The sequence below is a fragment of the Canis aureus genome, chromosome 17 (genome assembly GCF_053574225.1).
Source record: "Canis aureus isolate CA01 chromosome 17, VMU_Caureus_v.1.0, whole genome shotgun sequence".
Classification (NCBI taxonomy): domain Eukaryota; kingdom Metazoa; phylum Chordata; class Mammalia; order Carnivora; family Canidae; genus Canis; species Canis aureus.
The window spans coordinates 12757394-12784806 of NC_135627.1; the positions used below are offsets into that span (position 1 = coordinate 12757394).

The 27413-nt window shown below is 44.9% G+C and overlaps 1 protein-coding gene across 3 annotated transcripts in view; it reads left to right on the forward strand.

Annotated features, from left to right (window-relative positions):
• Positions 1-27413, forward strand: part of STK24 (serine/threonine kinase 24) — a 120205-nt gene that overhangs the window by 33981 nt on the left and 58811 nt on the right. For 2 of the 3 annotated variants that reach the window (XM_077855144.1, XM_077855143.1), the window contains exon 2: positions 15599-15829. In XM_077855144.1, coding sequence (XP_077711270.1) covers positions 15599-15829 — 231 coding nt within the window. Of the gene's footprint in view, positions 1-14029; positions 14123-15598; positions 15830-27413 lie in introns of those variants that run through there. The other variant, XM_077855141.1, reaches the window with a different exon arrangement.

A 27413-nucleotide genomic window follows, 5' to 3' on the forward strand; every position in this document is an offset into this window, starting at 1 on the left:
AAAGCTGGGGTGTTGACTGCTCCCAGAAAAGGTGTGCTGCCCCTGCTCTAGCACACCACCGTGGAGGCTTTAACCCACCCAAGCATCATACAGGACAGCTGACTTGATAGTCGGAGCAGCTGGACTTCTGAGAAATGTGAGATGCCAACACTGCGTGCATGCGCTCTTGTCCTTGCCACCCCTCCTAGGGATAGAAAAAGACCTTGTGATATCTTTGGTCTCCCTGGTGGGCAAGATGCATGTATTCCCACTTAGGCCAAATCAACCTTGCTCATTGCCTTGGCATTTTTATTTCATCTGTTTTCTCCTTAATGCCTCTAAAAGCTGAGAATTTTCAGGTAAAGGAAATGTGATTATTGATTGAATTATAATTATACCAAAACTATTGGGTCTAATTTTTAGACTAGTCTGAGTTCCCTGATGCTCGTGACTGCAAGCTTATACAAAATACAGGAAAGGTGAGTTCACCTGTGGGGAATTGGGGGTGGCATCAGATTGCACTCCTTCTGCTGATTGTAGCATTCCACTGTGATAACCCAAGGGCACACCTTGCCAGGTTCCTCTCAGCCAGGCATCCTGCCAAGCTTGCAGCTTGCAAGCACTTTCTCACACGGAGGATGACCCTGGATGCACACATAGTGGGGTTTAAACCCCTGACTAGCTGCGGGGGACCGCGTGCATGTGACTCACCTTTAGCGCCCAAGTGCCCTCAGCTGTGTCGTGAGGATCGTATTCTCTCTCTCCTGGGGTGGTGGTGAGGTCTGGAAAGGCCTGGTTAGGAAGACCGCTTAGCACAGAGCCTTCGTGTGGAGGAGGTTTGGAAGTGGGAGTGGCTGGTATTTGTCAGTGCTTATTATAGTAGGGTACAGTCAGAATCTTTGCCACGGCCTGTTTGTGTTGGTTTTAATGAAGGAGGTGCCCACATTCATTTCTCAATGAGCTGTACAATTTATTTGGAATGCTTTGTGTGTTTTTCATCAAGTGCTTGCCCAATAGCACTGGCCGGATTTCAGTCTGCCTCGGTGTCTGGGCCTGCTCATCATCCCAGAGAAACCCCAGGCCTTCATCTGTCAGCAGGGAGCCTTTCATGGAAGAAAAGTGGACCCAGCAACCCCTAGGGGAGGGGGCGGTCAGAGGTTTGCTCTGTGGGGCACAGAAGCTCAGTTGGCTGGGGGACCCGCACTAAGATTTGTGACCGTGGGTAAGCTGGAGCCGCAGGCCCCAGTGTCCTCGCCTCCTGCTGCTGTCATTCCCCTGTGCTCCATGGGGCTTGTGGGTGAGCCTTGGACACTAGGCAAGCAGTCAGAGCCTTCAAACATTTTGCTCAGTCTGCACTGAGAAAGAGCTTAAAACCAGTGAGGGTTCTTCCAGCCTGGACCCTCTGCCTCCCTGGCACAGGGGTCTGAACCTGCTCTCCCTCCCTCTCTTGAGCTCTGAGCTCACAGAGCTTCAGACCGTGGTTCCTAAGGTAGTGGACACGTGTGTGTGTCTGGGGATTTATCAGATACTGAGGCCAAAACAGTAGATTCAACCAGGTGGAGCAGTCATTTTTTCTTATGGTTTTTTTTTTTTAACTTGTATTTGTGTTTTTAAAATGTACTCAGGCAGTGTCTACCTTAAATAAACATTTAGTTAAAGATGAGTAGACACTAGTACGAGGATTCCTGAAATCTCCTGATGGTATGTAGATTTACATGTCAATATTCATGGGGTTTAACATCTCTTTTTCTCAATTTTCTTTGTGCCAAATGCCGTAGAATGTTTACTCTGTTTCTTCTCGGTTGTAGGGTTGGGCTGTTGCAGGGTTGAAATGAAGCGTGCAGTATGGGGGAAATGCGTTTACCATGCCAGATTGTGAGGTAGTGGCTTTGGAATGGCTTCGGAGGGCTCAGGTGGGGAAAGCCAGGGCTACCACTGGGAGGAGGAAGTGCTCTGTTCCTGGACCTGGGCTCTGAGTGTCTTCTCCTGGGCTGGTGGTGAGTGGATTTATTGTAATGTGGAAGGAGTAGGTTTCTGCACAAACCCACGACCTAGGCCTCCAGTTACAAAATGGTCTATCAGTTAGCTAGGAATGAGACTTTCTTTTAAGGACTGGAAAAATCTGTCCATTCTTTGAGCTGATTGAAACCATTTGCTATTTAAAAGTCTTTGTGTGGTAAAGAAAGGTTTTTATTTTGGAGACCTTAAATTAGCCAGTCCATACACAAAACACCCTTTGGGGCTAGAGGCTGAGATGAGCTAGTTACTAGGAGGCCAAAGTCAGTGGAGGCTAGGGGGGAATGGGGTGAAGACTGAAAAGCTGAGCCTTGGGGAGATGCCACAGCCCTGAGGACATCCCTTGTCACTGATGGGATTCCTTCCCAGGTGGAGAAAAGCAGGTGAGCAGGAGAAAAGGTCCTCCAGGTGTTCCTGCTGAATCTGTAACGTCCTGCTGTGCTTGGAGCCATCTCATGGACCAGACCACTGGTTCTCAACCTCGGCTGCACGGTGGATCCTCCTGGGAAGCTTGAAATAATAATTGGGATTTCATGGTCCAAAATGATTCTGGTGGGCAGCCCCTGTGGGGAGTCACTCCCCACATACAGCAGGGAAGGCTGCCCTGTAGGCCGCTGCCTGTGACTCCCGGGGGTGGCACAGCAGGTGGAGCTGCTGGTCATCATCGCACCCTTCCCCATAGCTTCTCCCGGACCCGTGTGCTGGTTGGTGTGTGGCTTTTGCTCACTTCTGAAGGAGGCTGAGGCCGTCTTGGAGATGGCACACTTCACTGTGTGTCTGCTCCTTCTGGCCACAACTCATCACTCTGTTTGCGCTTTGAGGGGTGCAGGCTGGCCAAGTAGGAAACTGTTCTGCAAATTTGTCCCTCCCGAAGAGGAGCCCTGGTGTCCTGAATCGGCGTTTGGTGTGAAACCAAAGTCCTGACCTTGGACTTTGTCGCTGAGTCAAAATGAGGAGCTCAGGGTTCCCCTGTTCTGTTTGGGTCATAATGTGTCTAGGGTTGGCTACAGGGGAAACCCCAGCGATCTGACTGGGGGAGATGTGCTAAATTGTGATGATTCAGTTCCCTGAAAGCAGGACATCCTTCCCAGAAGTATGAGAGGGGCTTTCCAGGCAAGGGAGGAGGCCGGGGTGCACCGCAAGCTTTCTTTGCTGCGTCCACTCCCAGAATTGAGGGGGTTTCAACATGGCAAAGGTTTCTGGTTGTAGGATTCCTGGGAAAATACTCAAGAAAAAATGTTCGGCTTTTCTGGAGTGTTCTGCGGGAATGGTTTTGAAGTGGGAGAGCTAGGTTCTTATCTCTTGAAGCTGAAGAATGAATCTCACAGACAGAGGAGAGTGAGTAAAGCGATAGAAGTTTATTAAGCAAGGATACAGAGAAAGCTCTCAGGAGTGAGACGGATCCTGACAGAGTCGCCAACGTGGGCCTCCTCCATGGACAGTCTTTTATTTAGAACTGACCAGGGAGCTTGTGGCCTTATCAGTCTTGTGGCATTACTTGGTTTGAGTAAGGACTAGTGATAACATCTTTAATGGCTTACTTCTTTGGGGTCTGGTTATTTTTTGTTGGTCACAGATGGCTGTCATAAAAAAAAAATCTTTTCCACCCATACCCAGGGCAGGGTGGTCTTGTTTGTTTCCTTATCTCTGATTTCCTTACATCTCAGCATTTTTGGGATTTTGTTTTGTGAGCCTGATTCCATGGCCCCCTACCTGTCTCTCCCTGCCTAGCCTTGCCTGTCCCTAATGCAGTTTATAGACATTATTGTGGCTTTGTATGTATATATTCCATTTAAGGGGCAGCTTTTTTTTTTTTTTTTTTTCCCGCATGGGGAGACATGGGAGTGATCCCAATAAAGAGTGAGCTTTAAACTTGTTAGAATGGGAGAAAACCTTATAGGGTAATAGTCTTGATTAGACAAATTCCCCCATCTTACTTTGTAGAATGCCTCTTGAAATGTAACAGATTAATTTGATGAGACAGGTGTTCAGGCCATTTTATTTGCTGGTAATTACCTATAAGATGTCTTATTTATGAGAATAATAATTTGTACTAAGAAATAAGAATATGAGGCACCTCGGTGGCTCAGAGGGCTAAGCAGCTGACTTGATTTCAGCTCAGGTCATGATCTCAGGGGCCTGGGATGGAGCTCCACATTCAGTGCAGAGTCTGTAAGATTCTTTCTCTCCCCCTCTCTCTGCTGCTCCCCATCTCTTTAAAATAAATAAATACGTCTTAAAAAAATAGGAGCATAAAGTTAAGCCATACTTGAGAATGACAGTAGTCTTTAAATCTCTCTTTGGGACCATGTTGCATCGTGTTATAAATGGTATGTTTTCAGTAAGTGTTTTGGCCAGTGTTTCAGTGATTTCTAAAAATGTCTCCCAAACTGAGTGCTATTTTAAAGATGACCTCACTTGTGCTTAGATGTGCTTGCTGAAGTCCATGCCAGCTCTAGCAAAGGTAACAAGTCAACCACTGGTGCGCCTTACTTTTTCTCTCTCACTTAGGCTAATTTGATCCTCTGACACCCCTGTGAGGTAAATAAATACTTAAAGCATCATTGTTCTGTCTTACTGAGAAGTTAAGGACTTGCTCAAAGTCATGCAGTAGTGTTGCTGCAGGAGGACAATTCGGGTTTTTTGATTCTTCATTTTTTGTTTTCGTATTTTGCTGTTGGAGCTTGGGAGGCGAGGATGGACCTGCTCAAAAAAAAATTTTTTTTTTTTTTTAAGTAGGCTCCATGCCCAATGTGGAGCCCAACATGGGGCTTGAACAGCATGACCCTGATGAGATCAGCACCTGAGCGGAGATCAAGAGTCGGAAGCTTAACTAGCTGTGACCTGCTTGAACTTTGGAAGCAAGTGGCCATGTGTTCCAGTTTAGGGCGTGTCGCATACCTGTGTCATTGGACTGATCACACAACTGCTGCAAATGGGAAGGGATCCCTCCTTCAGAGTGGGCACTCTGTCATTTTTCTTAGGGCTTCATTCTGCCCAAGACACATCCAAGACCAGAGAGTTTCACAGCCTCCAACTGCAGCTTTTCACTAACTTGTGAAATGGGGAAGGCCACGAGTTCTGGGACTCTGGCTCCTCTACGGGTGTCAGAATGTAGCTTTCTTCTCTGTTCCAACCTTCAGCTTGTTTTGCAAAAGATAAAATCATCAGTTCAAGTTTTCTGCTTAGGAATTTTTAGTGGGATGTGTCTTTCACAAACTGTCTAAAACTATGGGTGTTAAGATTTATTTATTTATTTTAGAGAAAGAAAGCATGCGAGCGGGGATGGGGGAGTTGGGGGGTGAGGAGAGAATCCCAAGTGGACTCCTCCTGAGCTCAGAGCCCAACATGGGTCTTGATCCCACAACCCTAAGACCATGACCTGACCTGAAACTGAGTTGGATGCTCAACTGACTGAGCCACCTAGGTGTTTTAGGGACACCTAAATGTGGGAACCACACGAGCCCCTTGGCAAGTTGCTTGGGCGTGTTGTGTCATGTGCCCCCCCTTCCCACAATACCTTTGCATCTTTCCTTCTTTGCTATCTCATTCTTCTTTTCCATTTATTTATTTATTTTTAAGATTTTATTTATTCATGAGAGAGAGAGAGAGAGAGAGAGAGAGAGGCAGAGACACAGGTAGAGGGAGAAGCAGGCTCTCCCAGGGGAGCCCAATGTGGGACGCGATCCTGGGACCACAGAATCATGCCCTGAGTTGAAGGTAGATTCTCAGCCTGAGCCACCCAGGCCTCTCCTCCTCTTCCATTTAAAGTTGCTTGTGCTCCTCTAACTTTGAATCTCTTCTGAGACTGCCTGTGGAGCCAAGCCTGCTTTCCATGTCTGGTTTATGGAGTAGAATAGCCACTGTTACAGGAAACTGAAGGTCTTCAGAAAGTTTTCATTGTTGATAGTTCCTAGCATTGTTTCTTAGGCCTCAGAGCCATTCATTCATTCATTCATTCATTCATTTATTTATTTTTTTATTAAGGATTTTATTTATTCATGAGAGACAGAGAGAGAGAGAGGCAGAGACACAGGCAGAGGGAGAAGCAGGCTCCATGCAAGGAGCCCGACGTGGGACTCGATCCTGGGACTCCAGGATCACGCCCTGAGCCAAAGGCAGGCGCCAAACTGCTGAGCCACCCAGGGATCCCCAAAAGAGCATATCTTATGTTCTCTCCAGTTTTTTTTTTTTTTTTAAGATTTTATTTATTTATTTATGAGAGACACAGAGAGAGAGAGAGTGTGAGAGAGAGGCAGAGACGCAGGCAGAGGGAGAAGCAGGCTCCATACAGGGAGCCAACGTGGGACTTGATCCTCCCAACTCTGGGATCTGTCTCTGGGCCAAAGGCGGTGCTAAACTGCTGAGCCACTGGGGCTCCTCAGAGCCTTTTAATTTGAGGTGGGGATGTTCTGTCTGTGGCTCAGTGCTCTCTCTGGAAGCTTCATGCTGGAACACCACTCAGGTGGCCTGGCCCTCTGGCTCCCTCATTGGTGGTTCATTGACCTCCACCACTCGTGGCCTCTACCACACGTGGCCTCCAGAGGGCTGGCGTCCACAGCCCTTAGCAGATGTTTCCTTCTCTCTTTCTGACGATGCTCTCTTAGGCCTCCTAGAATTTCCCTTATCCCTTTCCTAAAGGAAGAAAGGCCTCCTTATTTTAGTTAATTTTAGGAGAGTGCAGTGGACTGTGCACTGGTTTTTGCATTAGGTGATTTTGGGCTTTATTTCTGTCTCCAGTTCAAGTGAAAAAGGCTTTTAAGAAACTGCGCAATCATGACCAAGCATTGTCAGAAAGGGCAGCTAAGTATTAACACCAAAAATAACTACAACAAAAGCAGTTTTCCTTATGCTCTTTTATCTTTTCAGCATCCTAGAAAGTGTACTATTAGCCCATTTTACAGATGTGGAAACAGACTTGAGTGGTTCAGTAACTTCTTGGTGATTTGGTAGAGCAGAGAGCTGAACACATGTGTTTGGACCCAAGTGCTCAGGGTCCCCTAGAAACCATAGTTTGGCAGGTAACCTAAGCAATGAGAAGGACAATATTGAATAACTGCTCAGTAGTTTATTTTGGGTCTTCTCTCTCCAGATCTTACATAGCCACTGCCCCAAATGAGAGACTGTGCAAAATGAGAGCAGAGCAGCAGCTGGGTGCACCCTGGGTCTCTTTTTAGGCCATGCCTACATTTTCCTGGCCTCCTCTCTGTCATGCTCTGGATTTGGGATGGGTTTTTGTTCTCGATTGTTTGAATATGTCTGTGACTGCTTTCTAAGGAAGTTTGGATCTTGTCTTGCTGCTTATTACTCCTTTGCTGGGTTAGGTTGGTGAGATGATAAGATACATTCTTTAGTGGTTGATCAGAATCTTGAGGGGGGGGGAAGGAAACAACCTGTAAAATGTTAATATACTTTTCCACCCACTGCGTAAAAAAAATGTGCTCTGGGAACTAGGAGACTGGAGCCGCTGCCTTTGCTCAAGGGAGTGGTCAGGTTTGTGTAGCATGAAGCAGTAAATGGGGATTTCCCACCTAGAGCCTTGGAATAATGGTGGCCTCTTCAGGTTCCAGAAGAAAGAAGGTGTCTAGAAGGACACAAAGTTGAGGTTGGGCACCTTTTTTCCCCCCTCAATATTTTAAGAATTTTTTTAAAAAAATATTTTATTTATTTATTCATGAGACACACACAGAGGGGCAGAGACCCAGGCAGAGGGAGAAGCAGGCTCCATGCAGGGAGCTCAATGCAGGACTTGATCCCAGCAACCCAGGATCACGACCTGAACCAAAGGCAGATGCTCAACCACTGAGCCACCCAGGAGTCCCAATTGTAGGAATTTTTACTAAGTTTATTCTTAAATAGTTTAAGACTTGCCAGAACTTGCAACAAACAACACTGTGTCGCTCCCATGTACCCTTCCCCTAGCTCTCCCCAGTGACAGTATCTCACACTGTATAAGCCAGGAAATGGATGTTGGCACAATGCTGTTAACTCACATGCAGGCCTAATTCATCAGTTTTTGCATGTACTTTTATTTGGTGGGGAGTTCTGTGAAATTTTATCATAGTCGGGATGCAGGACTGTCCCATCGCCACAGAGAATCTGCCTGTCACCTCTTACCTGGCATCCCTTCCCCCAGCAACCCCGCAGCTGTTCTCCATCACTTTAATTCTGTCACTTTAAGAATGTTCTATAAATGGAATCATACTCTGTGCAACCCTTGGTGTAGACAGTGTTGAGAAAGGTGGGTGATGGGAGGGTCAGTGGCAGAGGTGTCAGAAGTGGGATTAGGAAGGAGCCCTGGGGTTTAGATTCACAGTGAGTGGGACTTCAGTCTCCAGTTGATGCATTGTCGCCAGCTGTTCTGAGCAATGAAGGAAAACCATGAGCTTTGAGGAAGCTGCCATCTGCCCCCAGGGTTTAGGTAGGTCGGCAGTGGGTCAGTTGGAGGCGCAGCTGCTGTGGAGTCAGGCGGGGGACCAAACAGACATTTCAGAAGAATGATGGGCACAGTTTGCAGGTTGGGATAGGAGAGGAATTAGGGTGCTGGAATTTGCAGCTTTGGAAACGGGAGACAGTAACCTTAGTAGCATCGGAGCATAGGGTGGGAGAGTCAGGCAGATGTGGAAGGATAAGGAATGGTGAGCATCTGGGGCAGAGGTGTGTTGGTGGTGGGACTGTGCCTGGCTGGCACATAGGTTCCAGCTGTGTACCTGTCCACTGTATTGGTGGTGGCTGCGGGGAGGGGGGTGATGGTAGGGAGGGATTCTGAGGCCAAGCTCAGCTCCAGGAGGACAGATCTGTGATGCATTGGTAGATGCTAGCCCGATTCAGAGGTGGGGATGGGGCACACTTGCCACTGACTCCTCCTCATCCATCATTTTCTCCGTTGCTGCAGGGACAGTCATGTGATCAGTAGCAAGTGTTAGAACATATCAAACTTGGCTCCTTCTTCTTCTCAGAGAGAAACAAAGCGCAAAGCTTGGCTTTAACCCAGAGCGGTGTAGTACGGCGTGGCTATGCAAGTGGTACATCTGAAGCCAAGGAGCTTTGAAAGTTGATTAGTAATGCCAAGTGCATTTTTCATTGCCAGAAACGATCCAAAGAAAACAGTAATAGCTATTCAGGTTTAAAAATATAAAATACTTATCATAGAACTATTTTAATGAATTCTCTCAAGGGATTATGAAATACGATGAATTGTTGCAGAAGCTGGAGCTCCAGAAGGACATGGCTGAGTATTGGAGTAGGGAGCAGAATGCTGCACACCTGGATTTTCCTTCCAAAGGGATCCTGAAGGTGCAGGCCAGCCTGCCCTTGCTGTGCCATGTTGCATCGTGACACTACTCTTGCTGTGTGCATGTCTGTTCATTTCCTGTGGCCGGGGCTTCTAGGACATCCCAGGTTTTAGGGTAGCTGGTCACCTAAAACTTCCATATCTTAATCAGTGAGAAACTTCTTTGCAGCTGTTAGTTCTGGATTCACCTGGGCAACTTTTCTTGGCTTTACAGCTCTTCGTACAGTCCTTGAGCCCCGAAGGTTTTCCAGGCTTGTGGGGTCGGAGTTTGGGAGCTTTTTCAGAGTCCAGACGTGTGCCCCACCCTTGCATCTGAGGGAATGCATCTTCCACTTAGATTGGTCAGTTCTTAGGGATCCCTGCCTTAATATGATTAAGTATAACAGATGCGCTGGTTTCCCTGGATCTTGTAATTAAAAATAAAGAAGACAAGGTGTGAGTGCATAGGAAGGTCCAGAATGTAGCCAAGGTTTAATGAGCCAGACAGCCTGGTGGTGGTAGGAGGAAAGGGTGATGAACATGAGAATAAAGCAACCAGAAATGGATCCAGGTGTCATTTCCTGGACTGTTTCTGGACATAGAACAGTGGCGATGTGACCAGAGAAGCACCACAGCGTTGGAGGGCCTTCGGGGCGGACAGTGGGCTATGCAGGTGTTACATGGCACCATACACAGGCATTCGGGCCTGCTCCTTAGTGCTTTTCTCTGGAGACACCATTATTTCTGTTGTTCTCTATCCCCTTGACCCTTCTGTCGGAGGAGAGATTTCTAGATGTCAAGTAGCTTATGGGGTCATATCGTTTAGTAAACACATAAGTGAAATTCCTGGCTCTTCCATCATGAGAAGCCACCTCTTCCTCCTTTGCCTCAGAACGAGGATCTCTCTGGGTCAGCTGTGTGGATGGACATTTGCACTGGGTGCACTGGATCAGCATTTCCAAGTGAGGAGTCTAGCACCCGAAGGGCTGGATGTTTATGTGTAGGCAGCACCCCATCCTGGGCTACCGGCCCCCTCGGCCTTGTTGATCCAGGGAAGGCAGATGATGGTGGGAGGGTGCTGACCTTCCCCTGCCTCAGAGGAGGCTGAGCCACTGTGTGTCCTGACTCCTGCCTGGGATCTGGCCGGGGCTCCAGCAGTGGGGCCCTGCTGCCCATGAGGCAGGAGGGATAGGTGGAGTGAGACGCCGCAGGCCCTTCTCATCCGGGATGATGACCAGTGCTTTAGTTCAACATAAACCTTTCCTTTTCTTTTTTCTTTGTTTTTTGAGGTGGGGGAGGGGAGAGGGAGAGAGACTTTTTAAGCAGGTTCCACACCCAGCGCAGAGCCCAACATGGGGCTTGATCCCACAACCCTGAGATTGAGACCTGAGCTGAAATCAAGATCAGACACTTTACCAACTGTGCCACCCAGGCGCCCCAGCATAAACTGAAATTCCTCAGGATGGTTGCAGAATGGCACCTGTTGTACCAGGAGATCTACTCTGCTCATGGAATAGATTCTGGCAGCAGAATGCTGAAGTTCCTTTCTGAACTTCAGGTCATGATTGGCACTGATTTTCTTATGGCTGTGGGGCTATACGGTGTGACAATGAATTGCCAAAGGGCCAGGGACTCTGCTTGTTTAGTCCCCCACTGTCAGCGCATCAGCAGATGTCTCCCTTGGCACCAGGGACCATGTGTAGCCGGGTTTGCAGCTGCTAACATAGTGGCAAATAGTGACGTACCACACTCAAGCAGATGTGATACAGAGCAGCTGCCGCCAACCTGATGGGTACAGACTTCAGGAAGGAGCTTTGGGGAAGATGGGCAAAGCAGTAGTGTGAACAGCTGTGTCTTTGGTCAGGCCAAAGGAAAATCGGGCAGTTTAGTAAAATGAAATGCTCCTCCAGAGTGTAGAATGTCCATCTGCACCTGTCCCCTCTCCCACAAGTTGGACACGTTTCTCCTGCAGTGATGTGTGTGTTGAATTTGTCTCCTATTCTTTTTTTTTTTTTTTTTTTTTTGTCTCCTATTCTTGCATAACATGTCCCCAGAACTTTGTGGCCTGAAAGAGTGATGATTGAGTATTTCTCAGGATTTCTGGGGGTTGCCTGGGAGCTTTTCCCGCAGGCCTTGCCTGGGCTTCTTTATGCACCTGTGGTCAGTTGGAGAATTGTTGGCTGTCTGCAGTTGACCTCAGAGATGTGGCTCGTGTCTGGCTCCTCTCCATGTGACCTCTCCAGTAGGCTAGCCCAGGCCTAGTTTTGTGCTGATGGACACATTCCAAGAGGTCAGAGGCAGATGCTGCTGGGAGTCTTAAGGTGTAACCTTGGAAATAGCACAACATCACAGGAAATCCCAAGGCAAGCCCTGATTCAGGCCACCTCTTGGTGGGAGCAAAGGGCATAGTGGCTTTGGGGTGTGGACATAGGGGGATGGAGTTGTTACTATAATAATCTGCCAGCTTGCCTCTGTCCTAGAGAATCTGTGTCCCTTACACCTGCAGGATATACTCCTCTCCTGTTTTTGCCCTGCTCCCCTGGCACAGCATCAGCCTTGAAATCTGTGCTCTGCCTGCCTCAGGCAAGGATGGCCAAGGTGGGGCCACCAGGTTGCAGCTCCTTAAGTCTGGCTTCTCTTGATTCAGAGGGCTGTGAATTGAAAAGACAGTGTCCCGACACCATGCTCGTTCTAGGCACAATTGTGGTGTCAGTTGGTGGTGGTGAATAACCAACCCACCCAAACCTGGTGGTTTAAGACAACAGATTTACTAAATCTCATGATTCTGTGGATGACCAGGCAGTTTGGCCTTTGCTGGGTGCTGTCAAGTGGTTGCAGTGAGCTATTGGTAGTACTGAGGCTGGATGAGCTGGGGTGCTTGCAGACCCCGAGTGGGTCCCTCCCACACACGTTTATTCCCAGCCTCACCAACCAGCCCTTTGGGGTCTGAGTTTAGAAGTCCCCACATTTCTGTTGGCCAGACCATTGTCAAGACCTGCGCAGATTCAGAGGATGGGGACATAGACTCTTGGAAGGAGGGCCAGTCACCTTGCAAAGCGGTATGGTCATAGAGAGATGTGATTAATTGACAGGTCTCTTGGTAGCAAGCTCCCACGCTATTCTCTCCAATATTGTAGGAGTTAGGATACATTTTTGTTGGCTTCGTTTTCTATTCTTAAAAAGGAAATGCCATAGTTTTTCTTAGTATGGGGGGTGGGACAGTTAACAGAGAGGTGTCAGGTTAGATAACCTAAAACAAGCTATGCCTTGGTGGCATGTCAGCTTGTCAAGGCTGCTTTGCTTCTCTCCCCAGCTCTCCTGAGCTGTGGTTCTCAAAGTGTGGTCTCTGGACCAGTGGTGTCTGCATTACTTGTGTGCTCTCTGATTCTTGGGCCGCACCCCACCTTTACTGAACCAGAAATTCTGAGGGTGGGGTCAGGCAGTCTGTGCTCTAACAAGCCTGCCAGGTGGTTCTGATGCCCCTAAGACTTGAGAGTTACTGTTCCTGCATATTCCAAACGGCCCTTCCTACTGCTTCCTTACACTTGCAAGCTGGAGATGGTACCATCCTCACTCCCCCTTTCCCGGGCTCTCTGTCCCTCTGATATTCTTCGTAATACGTAGTCTGGATGGTGTTTGTGTCAGTGTAAGGTTGGGGCTTTCTTACTGCTCAGGGACACTTATTGGCCATCGGTCATTGTGCTCAGGGACATGGGTATCGAAGTGAGTAAGACACAGTCCCCGAGTTCCCTCAGCTTTTAGTGAGTGAGATTGTGTGCTCTAGGAGAATGGCCAGTTCAGGGAAATGACAGATGCAGTTCATGTAGGTTGAGCTTGAGATGTCCACATAGAAATATATATTTAGCAAGTAATTGATCTTAGGAGTTAAAATTCAAAAAAAAAAATAGAATTCAAAAAGCAGGGCTGGAGTTAGCAATTTGAAAGTTACCATGTACATGATGATTTAAAACCGTTTTTCCTCAAAGGTGGCTATTCATCAGAATCAATTGGAGTCTTTATTTTTAAAGATTTTATTTATTTAGTTAGAGTGAGAGAACACGAGCAGGGGGAGGGAGAAGCAGACTCCCCACTGAGCAAGGAGCCCAATGTGGGGCTCTGTCCCAGGACCCTGAGATCATGACCTGAGCCACCCAGGTGCCCCTATTTGGGGTGTCTAACAATATGGATTATGCACCCCTGCCCCATGTATGACAGTGATTTGGGATCTCCCACATGTTTCAGGTGATTCTGAGCAGCTAGGTTTGGGGAACACAATCCCAAACAATGAAAACTGTTTGAGGAGAGTAAGTAGAGAATGGGTGGGCAGCCAGCATGGAGCCCCCAGGGGCATGCCTGTGATGCAGCTGCCAGGGTGGAGTCTGTGCAGGAAGATCCTCTGGGACTGGGGGGATGGGGAGTAGACAAGTGGGAGAGCAGGGTTTAGATGCCAGGACTGGAAAGTTACCAGAGGGAGGGCTTCTTGGAGGAGGATCAGATTAGGCACTGCAGCGGTGGCCTCAGCTGGAGCCAGACTGTGGCCGTGACCAGCGAGGGGCGGGGCACCTGGCTGGTCTCGGTGACTTGCAGGGAACTCTCAAGGAAGGAAGGAGAGCGTGAAGGAGAGAGGTGACCAGGGAAGCCCAGTGTTTCTGTTTTTCTCAATGGGAGAAAACTGAGCAGGCTGCCAGGAGTGGTGGGTCTGTAGAGAGGGCTGAATGGAAGAGCCTCTGGTGTAGGGGGCTGATGCTGCTGAAGCTGTATCCAGGGGACAGAAGGATGGATTCAAAAGCTCAGCGCTCAGGACTGGCCTTGAAGAAGAGGAGGGCCACCCCCCATCATCCTGGAGGGATGGAGGTGAGGGAAGGGGTTTGGAGATGGGAGTTCCTAGCTGCTGAATGTGGACGTCTCTCTCGTGTCCCTTTTTCCTGGCAACCCCGGGATGCACTCCTTGCTTACTTTGTTCATTTTAAATGCTGGGGTTAGTGTAGTCTCAAAAACAGGGCCTCTGGGGTCTGTGAGACCACCCATGACTTAGTGTGTGCGTGTGTTGCTGGGGTGTGCTATTTCCGCGGGGTTCACGCTGCAGCACAGCAGCACCTCCGCGTTGGCAGTGGGCGGGCTGGGTTTCAGCACTTCTCTGGAGGCACTGCTTGGAACTCCATGTGTTTCACCTTGAAAGCAAGTTAATGGCTCGTGCCTGGTTAGCCCCTAGGGCTCACCTAGCTAATGGTGCTGCTGACCTTGCTGTAATTCTCTCTCGATCCCCTCATCACTCCCCCTCCCGGAGACCCCCTCCCCCCACCATGCCTGTTATACTCTCTCCCTTTTCAGCCCTCCTCCTTCCCCATCTTCCTTCCTTCTCCATGTTTCAGTTTCTTAGAAGGACTGGTAGACATGGAGGGTGGGCCTGGCATCCTCTTGTTCATGAGCAGCATTTTTGAGGGGAGGTGTGTGAGGTGGTGGCTCCCAGGGTCCTGTCTTACTCTGTGAGGTTTCAAGTGGTGCCAGCAGTATTTGTGCCAAGCTAGGCAGTGTCCCCAAGTCTTCTTGCCGAATGTCAGTTTCGCCCCTCAGTTTGTGACTGACACCCCCCGGGGATGACAGGCTGCTGCCTGTTGAGAGAACTCAGCTGCTCACACACCTTTCTGGTCTGGGAGCTGTGAAGATGGGTGTTGGAGTCCCTATGTCTGGACCCCTTGGAGATGTACACTGTGTGTATGTGGTTCACCTAATTAGCTAGTGATTGAGAGCTTTCAGAAGCTTTTCCAAGGGCATGATGTTTACAAGACAAAAGAAAACGGGTTCTTATTGTTTCCCAGGATTGGGTTAAAATGTTGAGGCCAAGGTAGTAGCCAAAGGTGAAGATGCATAGGACTGCATTTGCTGGACTTTAAACATGGCCTGTTACGAAATGATTATTAGTTAACTAGTTACAGTATATGCCTACCTAAACTTAGAAAATTTGTCGGGGAGGGGGAACAAAGGGAGAGAGTGGAATATTTGCGTAACAAGAGTGTTTTTCAATAAATTCATATATCCTAACACTTTGTCTTGGTTTTTACTTAATTATGCAAATACTGGAGCCTTTCCCAGTTTTTATAATCAGGGTTATTGTCCTTGCTTGCATACTTGCTGTGTTTCATAGAGGTGAGGCTTAGAAATCCCTGTGTCCTAAGTGTGAGGAGCTGTGGTCACAACCAGCCTGACCCTCAGATGAAGAAAATGGATCGGTTCTTGGAAGACTGTGTTCTGTGTATTTTTAAGTATGCGGGAAAATCTGTCCCTGTCTTGTGAGTTACTGAGGTCTCTTCTTTTCCTTTTCTCCTACAGAACCTGAAAGCAGATCCAGAAGAGCTTTTTACAAAACTGGAGAAAATTGGAAAGGGCTCATTTGGTGAAGTGTTCAAGGGCATTGACCTTCGGACTCAGAAAGTGGTTGCCATAAAAATCATTGACCTGGAAGAAGCTGAAGATGAGATAGAGGACATTCAGCAAGAAATCACAGTGCTGAGTCAGTGTGACAGTCCCTACGTAACCAAATATTATGGCTCCTATCTGAAGGTAAGGCTTGATAGTAAGAATGCGGTTTTCCATGGTGTAGTACTTGACCGAGTCAGAGCAGGGCGTGGAGAGGATGTCAGTAGCACAGCAGGCTGTCGGAGGAGGGAGAAATGTTCCTTTGATTCCAAAGGCACCTGGCTCTGATAGTCTTATCTTCAATGTCACCTATAGAAATATCTTTTGGTTAAAATGTTTGTTGAAGTTCCTTTCCAAGAAAAAAGCACGTCTGATTGGAACTTGGTCATCAGAGACACATTTCTTATGAAGGCATTACAACAACAACTGTGGACTTACCTAACCTTAGCATGGTTTTTTGTAAAACCTTATGCCGACCTGAGAATCTTAGCCTTTTGATATTTTCAGTTATCAAATGTAGTTTAATTTAATGTTAAAAAAAAACCTGCTGGAACTGATAATGTTGCTTAGTGAACTAGTTTATCTACATTTGACTTTGAAGAATTCTAGGTAAGTAAACAGTGACTCAACACCACAAATTGTCCTGGATTTCACCTGATTCTGTGAGTAGGATAAAAGAGCACAGCAAATGGTTTTCCAGTCCATAATGGGACCATTTTAGATGCTGTAGGGCACTCTAGTCACACCACTAAGAGAGCGGAAGTCTGTCCCTTGTGTTCATGTCCTTTGACATATGCCTGTTTTACTGACCTTAGCAATATAGTATCTTCCAAGGTGGTGTTTTGGAAATGTTAAAAATCAGTGGACAAAAATTCTAAAATGACTCTTGTGGAAACGAAAACTTCATAGGTAGAAAGTATTGCTTCCTGAGAGAGGCAGTAGTAAGCCTAGAGAACAGACGATGTGGCTTCTCCTATCTGGGGTTTATCCTCTAAATTCTTCTGTTGTAGCTTGCACTCTCTTCTGTCATCAGAAGGGACAGTGCAGGCTTTGATTTTGTGGAAATATGATAATATGTCAGCGGAAGGATGGACATTTTGAGAGCCATCGATTCACTTAAAATGAATATTTAAAGAAATAAAAATTGAGTGGTAAACCGATCTTTTTTTGGCACTAGGACATAGGTTCAAATGGCAAAGGATGGCAATCTGTCATGGGTCCAACACAGCATTTTGAAATGGGAAGAATACATTTTGGAGTCATGATGTCTTAGACTTGATTCTTGCTTGTCTTGGCATGTGGCTTTGAGCAAGTTTGTTTGTTTTTTAAGAAATTTCCCCACTTCCTCATTTGTAAAATGGAAAATTATGGTGTATATCTCACTGTTGCAAAGATTAAATGGTATCAAGTATGTAAAAATAGCTGGTATGTAGTAGGTACTTAATAAGTGTTAATTTCCTTCCTTAATTGAATGTATTCATACCCCATCTCTGAAATTACCTTGCAGTGAAGGACGTAATCACTGAGGTCAAAGCAAGGAGGAAGAAGTGCGCCAGTGATAACAATGGATGTTGTGGTGGGGTGTATCCATTTTGGGTTTTGACAGGGCAGAAAGGGAAGCACTGTATGTATTGATTCTTCTGGTCCAAGAGAACACGTGTGACTTCCATACGGGAAAGCAAAGGTCTTCCTGATGTTAAATTTCTATTGAGGAGAAAACAAACAGCCTAAGAAACTCGACTTGAACTCTGTCTGCTATATCACTTAACATCCATTGTGAAATGACTTTGACAGTAGTTTTCTAGTAAACTCAGAGTTGCTTTTCACATGGTATGTTGATGTATTTTAATACCAACTATGGTACCTTTGGCAAAGAAGGGTGGAAGATTCTCACAAATTTCTGGTGATTTATACCAGTTAATAGTTAACTATGGAAATAAAGGATCAATGGTTCAGAAGTATCTTTTCAACCCAATTCTCCAGCAAAATTTTTATTGCATGCTGGAACAGATTGCTTTCTTGTGGCCAAACATGGTCTTGACTATTCATATTTAGAGATTTCCATCTGGTATGTCATGTTCTTGCCTGAGTCACTAATTCTAGAACATATATTCCAAGTCAACCTAACCTTGATCTAGAGTTGTCCAGTAAATTTATTTGGTTAGCATAATGTCAGGTGCTAGAATACCCCCCCCCACCCCCAATTTATAATAGCTCACATATGATACAAGCTTATTTCTTGCTTGCTGGTAGTCCTGATTTCTGGGAAATTTTCCTCCAGAGAGTGACTGGGGAACCCTAGTTCCTTCGGTCTTGTTCTTCCTTCCACCTTCTATTCATGGCTGTATTCGTGTGCCTTTAAGTCACCGTGAGAGCCTGTGAGAAGTGTCCACACCCCCAGGCCTAGATGCAGAACACAATATTTCTGCCCACATTCCCCTGGCCAGTCCTTGGTCGTATCACCACACTTGACTCTGGAGAGGCTGAGAAAACGTCCCATCATGTGCCTCATGGAACAGGCAATGGGCTGGGTGCTCAGTGAGCTGTCCCTTTCCAGAAGTTTTGATAAGTTTGTCTAGAACGTTCTATGTTTTACTGGGCAGATTGTCTTTTAGAGACTATAACCGCCTCAAGAATGCCAAAAATAGTATCACTGTTGTGAAAATTTGACTTCTTAAACCATGCTAAAGTTGATTCTGTTTAATTTGCTTAAAAACCAGGAACTTCTCTTCTTAAACGATATTAGCTGTTAGAAGTTGATCAGGACAAGAATCCAGACCTGTGACTCTATCTGCTGGTTCTTGTATGACAGTTTCATGAAGTGATGAGCCAGAGGCTCTTTTATCATCTTGGTAGGCATGAAGTTTAAGTTTATATAATCCTCTTGGGTAAGATATAAAATAAATTGACACATGATGGGTCAATGGGTCTTCGACACGAAGTTGAAAATTACTGTGCTTTGTGTGGTTTTTGTTGCCTTTGTGAAAACTCCCCCCATAGCATTCAGAGGTAATATTCTTAGTTCTTTAAGGGGTGATGGGAGAGAGGAGCCTTCATTTTCACCTGATGTTAAGGGCTTTCACATACCAAGATTGGGCAAAGAAGACATAAGCAGAAACTGGTTTCTTCCTACCAGGTTAACACTTAAAGGTCTCCTTTGTGTCGGTTTCAAACAGCTGGTGTAGAAAAAGGGAATTAAGCACAATAGGTAAGTAGTGGTCTGAATATATCGAATGTTACTGAAGATGAGGAGAGTGGAGTTTTTTTTACTGTGTGGCTGTGATCAGATCCCAGAACTGCAGTGTAGCAAGTTTTCCCCTCAGCGATTGAAAACAAAAACAAGGTCACTTGAAGGGAGGAGAGGGAATAATTCAGCAGTGAGAACTTATGGTTCTGTTGATGAATCTGAAGCCTGAATGGGTTATAAAGGTTACCATGTACGAGAAAAAGAACTGCATTTGTTGTAGTTCAGGTGTTTAATGTTTGGGAAATTAAACCAGTGAGACTGTTTAATTAACCAGAAGCCTCTGAGTCCCAACCATAAACCGCTGGAATTTCCTGTCACAAAAATACCATCCAAAAGGTCATAATGAAACTCTGTGTGTGCGTGCTTGCATGTGCGTGCTTGCACAGGGGCTGGTTTGGGTGGTGTGCAGGAGGGGAGAGAGAGAATTTTTTGGTTTTTTAGTTAGGCATTAAAGACCTAGTAAGATCATAACAGAGATATGATGTTATGTAGCATTCTAAGCCTGTTTTCTTTTTGTGCAGCATTCACAAGTGCTCCTCATCCTCTTTAGCTCTACAAATCTCTTATGTGTTTTTTTGTTTTGTTTTTTTTTTCCTTTTCCTGGAGATAGGCGGATTATTAGGATCTTCACTTTGAGATTCACAGAGTCAAAGCCAGGATTTTGGTCTTGGATCTTAGTGTAGGCACGTAACCGTTTGTGCGTTCTGTAGGCTGCCAAGTTCCTCAGGGAAAAAATGTAGAAACATAAACTTAACTTTGCAGGATTGTTGATCAAAATTGAGAACGTAAAGTGCCTGGCATGTAGGAGATCTTTAGCAAATGATAATTATTATTTTTTTAATACAAGATATCTGTGCCAAATGACTCAATTAGTTTCTTTTTTTTAAAGATTTATGTATTTTTTAGAAAGAACACGGTGGGGGAGGGGCAGCAGGAGAGAGACTCAAGCAGACTCCCCCACTGAACACAGGACCCTCCAGGGATGGGGTGGGGATGGTACTCAATCTCATGATCCTGAGATCTTGACCTGAGCCAAATCAAGAGTCAGGTGCTTAACCAACTGAGCCACCCAGGTGCCTCACAAAATTCATGTCTTAAAAACAGATTATTAGCACACTAAAAATTAGGTTTATCACTTTCTTTTATAATAAATTAGTTAGTACTTTCAAATATCAAGCCAGCTTAACCAAAGCAAATCAAGTGCAAAGCAAAAAAATCCAGGAAGCAGAAAAGCTGTGTTTATCTTAGTTGTTTTTGTTGTAGTACTGATACTAAGGAAACATATCCATGGAGTGAATAGTGGATTCAGATCCCCAACTTAAGACTAAGTTTTTCTTCAGTTCCTAAAAGTTTTCAGGGTAGTTTTACTCATCAGATTCACTAGAAAACTCATAGGGAAAAGTCTCCTAATGAGTTTCAGAGAATTAAGTGCCCTATTTAAATACAAATTAGTCTGGGAAAAGGGTTGTCTGTGTTGTATACATGTATACTTTTTAATAGTTTTTAAAATTATTTTGACTTCTGATGTCTTTTTTCCTTCTTTCTCCAAAGGGAAGATAGTTTCTGATGAAATTGAAAAACCATTTTGCCCTTAGGAAAAGAAGTAAAAGAAAAACATATAAGTGGCTAGCATCTTTGTGAATGAGGCTGCTGGGTGCGTTACCCTTCACCCACTTTGCTTATACTTCTTGTCCCGCTATGACTAGTGATAGCCTTTCCCTTGATTTTCAGAAGAAGCTGAGTTTGGACAATATAATCTGCATGTTTTCTGCTTTATCTCCAGAAAAAAAAAAACCCCAAACAAACCAAAACTACAGTCTCTTGCTTCCCCATATTGTATTACATCTCATGATCTATCTCAGAAACAAAATGTGAGTATTGTGACATGATAATAAACGTATCTGTTGGGACACGTCTGAGTTTATCTTCACTCATGCTTCTTCCTCAACTGCCTGTGCTATGGTAGCTCCTGCTTTTGTATTGACCTGGTTTCAGACATAGTAAGGACTATTAGGTGGTTTATTAGTTTTGGGAAGCATTTCAGTTCATGTACATGCATGGTATGTGTATGTAAACTCTCCTGGGCCTCAGGAATACTTACACAAGCACAAGGGTTCCTTCTCGCTCATGTCTTTCTTAGGCCTGAAGGCAGAGAGTCCCAGCATTTTCTCACTAATAGAGAAAATATGGTACTGTTGGTAGAGTACCTGAACGATGATTTGCAGATTAATTGGATTCGAATCAATAAGGCAGATTTAAAGGGCCAGAGAGGAAAGTCAGGACTCTCTTCTTAGGAAGGAGTCCCTATGCAGGATGGGACTTTCTGTGGCTGTAACAGGGAAGAGCCTGTGCTCTTGCGGCCCTGCCCAGCCACCTACATGTGGTAATTGTGTGTCTCCGTACCTTCTGCCAGCTGCCCTGTATTGTACCCTCCCACACTGAAGCTACCTGTGGCCACGTCTGGAGATATTTTTAGTTGTCACTAAAGGGGTTGGTGCTCCTGGTATGTAGAAGTGGGTGGAGATCAGGGATGCCCTGCAGAGCACGGGACAGCCCCCACGACAAAGACTCACCCAGCCTGAGCATCCCTCATGCTGTGCCCTGGAACGAACACTGTGATCTTTTTGTCCTAGAATACAGGTAGAAGGAACGGTATTTCTAGGGCTGGAATTGAGACTCTTGGAAATATCTCTAGGGGTATTTTGGACAATCCTCATAGACCATGAGTATGTCCATGTGATTTCTGTGGCCAGACCAAATGAGAGCTTTTTTTGTGAGCATCATGAGCAGGATGTGTCCAGATTCGGGACAGTGATTTTACACTGGCTTTGTGTATGCTAGGCTAGACTGAGAAATGCCACACGGTGTTCTGGGGACAGTGGTATCCAAAAGATGCTTTTCTGGGTGACTTTTGTTCTGATATGAGATAGGACAAAGGCAATAGGATTTCTCAGAACATTATATGCCAAATAAGCATGTTCATAGACCTAAATATTGTCTATGACCCTTTCTAGTCTTGGGTCCATTATAAACTCTGCTTTTTTAGGCAAAGCTCTGGAGAGCAGTGCTGGTCTAGTTTCCCTGGGGATGCCATTCACCAAATGAGAGGGAACATTCCCTCACGGGTCGAATGTCTTCATGGGAAGCGTGATTCTTCTTTGGGCACTTTGGGCTTACTACAAAGTAGATACCCCAAGGTATTATTTCATACCTGGACGAGTGCTGTATAACTGGAGGCCCTCATCCCCTTAATATTTTGTATGTTTTCTTGACAACCAAATTTAAAAATTAATGTTAATAAATGAAAAAGCGAGTGAAATACTGATACCTTGCCCCCCCCCCTTTTTGTGTAAGGTGTTTATTTTTTAATTCCTTTGGTCACTGCCTTTTTTTTTCCCCCCTAGATTTTATTTATTCATGAGAGACGCACAGAAAGAGAGAGAGAGAGAGAGAGAGAGAGAGAGAGAGAGAGGCAGACACACAGGCAAAGGGAGAAGCAGGCTCCATGCAGGGAGTCTGATGTGGGACTCAATCCCGGGGTTCCAGGAGCATGCCCTGGGTGGAAGGCAGGCACTAAACTGCTGAGCCACCCAGGGATCCCCTGGTCACTGCCATTTTTACACATGGTACATCATTCTTAGTCTTAAAGATCTTCCACTCCAGCCTCTCCGATTTTTGGGCTAACTGCCTAATCAATAAAATGGCCTATTTCATTACGTTAAAGCAAGCTTTTTTTTTTTTTTTTGCATTTCCACCTTTTCCATTTATGGACATCAGGTGAGGAGAGTGGAGGGTTTTTTCCCTCCTGTTTTTCGGTTTGTGGCACCACCGTCATTGATCTTTGTAAGACCCTGGTTTGTTTTCATCAGCTTTATTATATTTCCTCCTTCATCCCCACTGCCTTTTTCTTTTGTAGCATAGGTTTTGATATGTCTTCGGACATGTGTGTCCTCAGTAGATACAATATTTTGTGTACTGTGCATGAGTTTATTTTTCCCTATCACATACTTATTTTTCAAAATTTGTACACAGTAAAATTAACTTTTTTGCATGTATAGTTCTTATAGTTCTGTGCATCTTAACACACGTATGGATTTTTTTTTTAAGATTTTAAAAATTTTATTTATTTATTTATTTATTTATTTATTTATTTATTTATTTATTTATGATAGTCACACACAGAGAGAGAGAGAGAGAGAAGCAGAGACACAGGCAGAGGAAGAAGCAGGCTCCATGCACCGGGAGCCCGACGTGGGATTTGATCCCGGGTCTCCAGGATCGCGCCCCGGGCCAAAGGCAGGCGCTAAACCACTGCGCCACCCAGGGATCCCAAGGTTTTTATTTATATGAGAGCACAAGCCAGGGCAGAGGGAGAGGGAGAAGCAGACTTCCCACTGAGCAGGGAGCCTAACATGGGGCTCAGTCCCAAGACCCCAAGACCATAACCTGAGCTGAAGGCAGACGCCTAACAGACTGAGCCACCCAGGCACCCTCACGTATGGATTCTTACAACCACCACTGCACTCGAGGACACTGAACAATCCCAGCATGGCAAAGAATTCCCAGTTCATCCCCCACCTCACCCCTCTGGCATCCATTCATCTGTTTTGTTGCTCATGGGGTTTTGCATGTTCCCAAAGTATCCTCTAAATGAAGTCACACACCTTTATTACTTCTTTCAGTTAGCATAGTGTATTTGGGATTCACTCACATTTGTGTGTGTATCAGTTATTTGTGCCTTTTTATTGTTGAGAGGTTTACCATTGCCATAATGTACCATATTGACCTATCGAAGGGCAGTTGGGTAGTTTCCAGATTTTGACCATTATGAGTAATGTTGCTATAAACATTCTCGTACAGTGTTTGTATGCACGTGAGCTTTCATTTCTCCAGGATAAATACTGGAAGTAGGATTGCTGAGTCATATGGTTAACTGTATGTTTGATTTTCCACAGTGGCCGTGCCTTTTTACGTTGGCATTGTCAGCATTTTTTATGTCAGCCATTTTTATAGGTGTTTAATGGTATCTCGTTGTGGTTTTATTTGCATTTCTCCAGTGAGTTAGGATTTTGAGTATCTTTTCATATGATGCTTATTATCCTCATCAGCCCTCTGGACTGGGATACTTTTAGTTAATACCACCATGTCATTCCAAATAGCTTTACCACCTTACAATCCGAGTTTGATTTTTCTCTCCCTTTTTTCTTTTTAAAAACAGCTTTAAGGAGATAGAATTTACATGCTGTACAGTTTGTCCATTTAGAATGCACTCTCTCCAGTGGATTCTGGTGTATTCCCAGGATTGTGCAGCCATCACCATCATGAAATTTAGAACATTGTTATTACTCCAGAAAGAAACCTATACCCATGATTGGTCATTCTGCATTTCCTCCCAACTTTCCCAACCCTAGGCAACCACCGATTTACCTTCTACCTCTATAGATTTGCCTGTTCTGGGAACTTTATAGAAACCGAATCCTATGATATATGACCTTTTATAACTGGCTTCTTTGATTTAGCATAATTTTTTCAAAGTTCATTATGTAGCATGTGTTGATACTTTTCATGACAGTCCATTGTAGGTATATGCCACATACAGATTTCTGTTTTTTAGTGTTTGATATGTATAGTTTGGTTATTGATTTTTTTTTAAAAATATTTTTATTTATTTATTTGACAGAGGATGAGATAGCACAAGCAGGGGGAGCAACAGGCAGAGGGAAAGGGAGAGGAAAGAGCAGACTCCCCGTTGAGCAGGGAGCCTGATGCAGAACCCCAGGATCATGACCTAGGCCAAAGGCAGACACTTAACCAACTGAGCCACCCAGGTGCCTCTAGGTTATTGACTTTTTAAAGTCCATTTTAGAAATCACAAGTATCTTCTCTGACTCTATTGCATTTTTTTTAATTTTTAAATTTTATTTATTTATTCATGAGAGACACAGAGGCAGAGACATAGGCAGAGGGAGGAGAAGCAGGCTCCATGCAGGAGCCCAGTGTGGGACTTGATCTCAGAACTTCCTGAGCCGAAGGTAGATGCTCAACTGCTGAGCCACCCAGGTGTCTCTCTATTGCATTTTTAACTGAGAGGTATTCTTTGTTGAAAGAAATCTTTAATTCTAATGTGGTTCACTATGTCAGTTTTTCATCTTCTGGTTTGTGTTTTTGGGATCCTATTTAAGGAATCCACTAGTTCCCTAAGGTTATTACAATTTTTTTTTTTTTCTCTTAACCTTATATATTTGCTTTTTTATTAGATCTTTAATCTGTCTGGTATATAGTGGAAACAGGGATTTTATTTTTCTCCATGTAGTGGGATAGATTACTAGTTTATAAGTGATCTGTTCTTTACCCACTCAGGTATGATACTATAGCACATGAAAGTCTTCTGTATCTCTAGGCCTGTTTCTGGATTTTCTGTTTTTTTTTGTTTTTTTGTTTTTGTTTTTTTTTTTTTTTTTTTTGTGATGCCTTTATCATTCGTGTTGTATGTGTGTGATTGATAGCTTGGCTTAAATCTTAATGTAAGGAACGGTTAACCCTCTTCACCTCTCTCACAAAGAAAAGCTTTGTTGCATGGGTTCTTTGAAGATCTTTACAATACATGGTTTAGAATGAATTTGTACATGTTCTGTTTAAGGTCCTACTGAGATTTAAAAATTTATTTTTGAGGAGAATTAACATTTCAAGCCAAACAGAAATGCTTTGTCTTTTCTTTTGGGTTGTCTTACGTGGGCTTTAATAAAGTTAAATTTTCTGCCATAAAAGACCTTGTGGATATATTTTATTTTTTTGCTTTTATTGCTATTTTGTCTGATACATTTTTGGATTGCTTAGTTAAGGGTATTGTGATGATTTTTTTCACATTGTTTTTGGCAATCTTGCCAAATTCTTGTTAGTTTTCTGCACATATGCTCACATCTATAAATAATGATAGTCTTCTGTCTTCCTTTCCACCCTCATTAGCATCTTACATCTTAGGTTTTGGCGTGACCTCTAGTACTATGTTGATTACATAGTGATAGGAACGTTATACCTGTCTTATTCTGGAGCTTAAAGAAAATACAGCTTACATTTTTCTGTAATAGGTGTGGTATTTGATAGAGTTCTGGTGTGTAGATTTTTCTTTTTTAAATAAGGAAGTCACCTCTATTCCTAATTGGAGGGCTTTTTAAAAACAAAGTAACAAACCAGAGCACTTGTCTCCCCCCCCCCCCGTAGTTTTAAAGACAGTTATGTGATTTTTCTCTTTCAGTCGTGGTGTAAATAGATGGCAGTTGACTAGATCTGAGGTGTACTCTTCCTGACTTCTGAGAAAGAAAATTGGCTTTACAGAGTAAGGAAGATCTTCTCTAGCTGCTGTAATGAAGAAGACCAGAGGGTTGGCATCATGAGCTGAGAACCCATAGGATCTGCTTCTGAGACACTGTCACTTTGGCCTGTAGTTTTGCATAATGCTCCCTGATGGAACAGAGAAGATAGAACCTGACCTTGCCTGGAACAGCAGGCTGCCTCAGGGGCCCCAGCAGTACTTCCTTCTCAGCCTAGTATGTCCATCCTCGCCATGGCTTAGGAACAGTGCCGAGATGGAGAAGTTTAGCCAACTGCTCAATTGATTACAGAGTGATTTACTCAAACCTCTGCGGCTACTCTGCATCGTGGCTCCTAAACCTTCTGTGGGCTCCTGGTGTAGAGGAATAACCTGGCTCAAGGCAACTGAACCGAAAACACTGCACTACTTGTGTGTTGAATTTGGGAAGATGTTTCCAGGTTGTACAAAGTTCTGTATTTGAAACTGGCAAGGAGGCGTGGCTTGTGGGGGCAGTACCTTGATGGAGTGATCTCTTTTGGAATTGTTCAGGTGGTATCTGGAAGGTCTGGGTGATCATTGTTTCTGTGTATGCACCTCGGAGTTGTTTCTCTCTTTGCTGAGGACTAAGACACACTTGGGAGTATTTTCGGTGGCAGTAAGAGGAGAGAGATGATGGATCCTTGGTAGTTTGGAACTGCCCTGGTGAGCCACATGGTTCTTTATATTTTTTGAATTTACTGTGATACTAAGTATTCTTCATCAGTTGGTTTTACATTCCACTTTGGTACTTCCTCTGCATGTTGGGCTAGGGTAGGTTTGTGAGATACTGTGGCTCCAGCCTGGTGTGGAATGGAGGCTTAGGGATTGGGAAATACCTGCAGGTGCTAGAGAAGGGACCTAGTCAGAAAAAGAATGCCTTTACCCATCACCTTTCTCTTCTTTTCTGGCCTTGCTGACCCCAAGCCCTAGAGATCTGGAGTCCTGCCCTGAACGGAACCAGCAAGGTGTAGTCACCTAAACTTGGACCAGTGTCCTCATCTGCCAAATAAATTCCTTTCAGTCTCTGATTTGGCTTAGCTTGCCAATTAATAAGTCTCTTCTCAGAGAATGAAAGAGAGAGAAAACGCACATGCATATGGTGGGGGGTGAGAGTGGAGAACCCCAGGCAG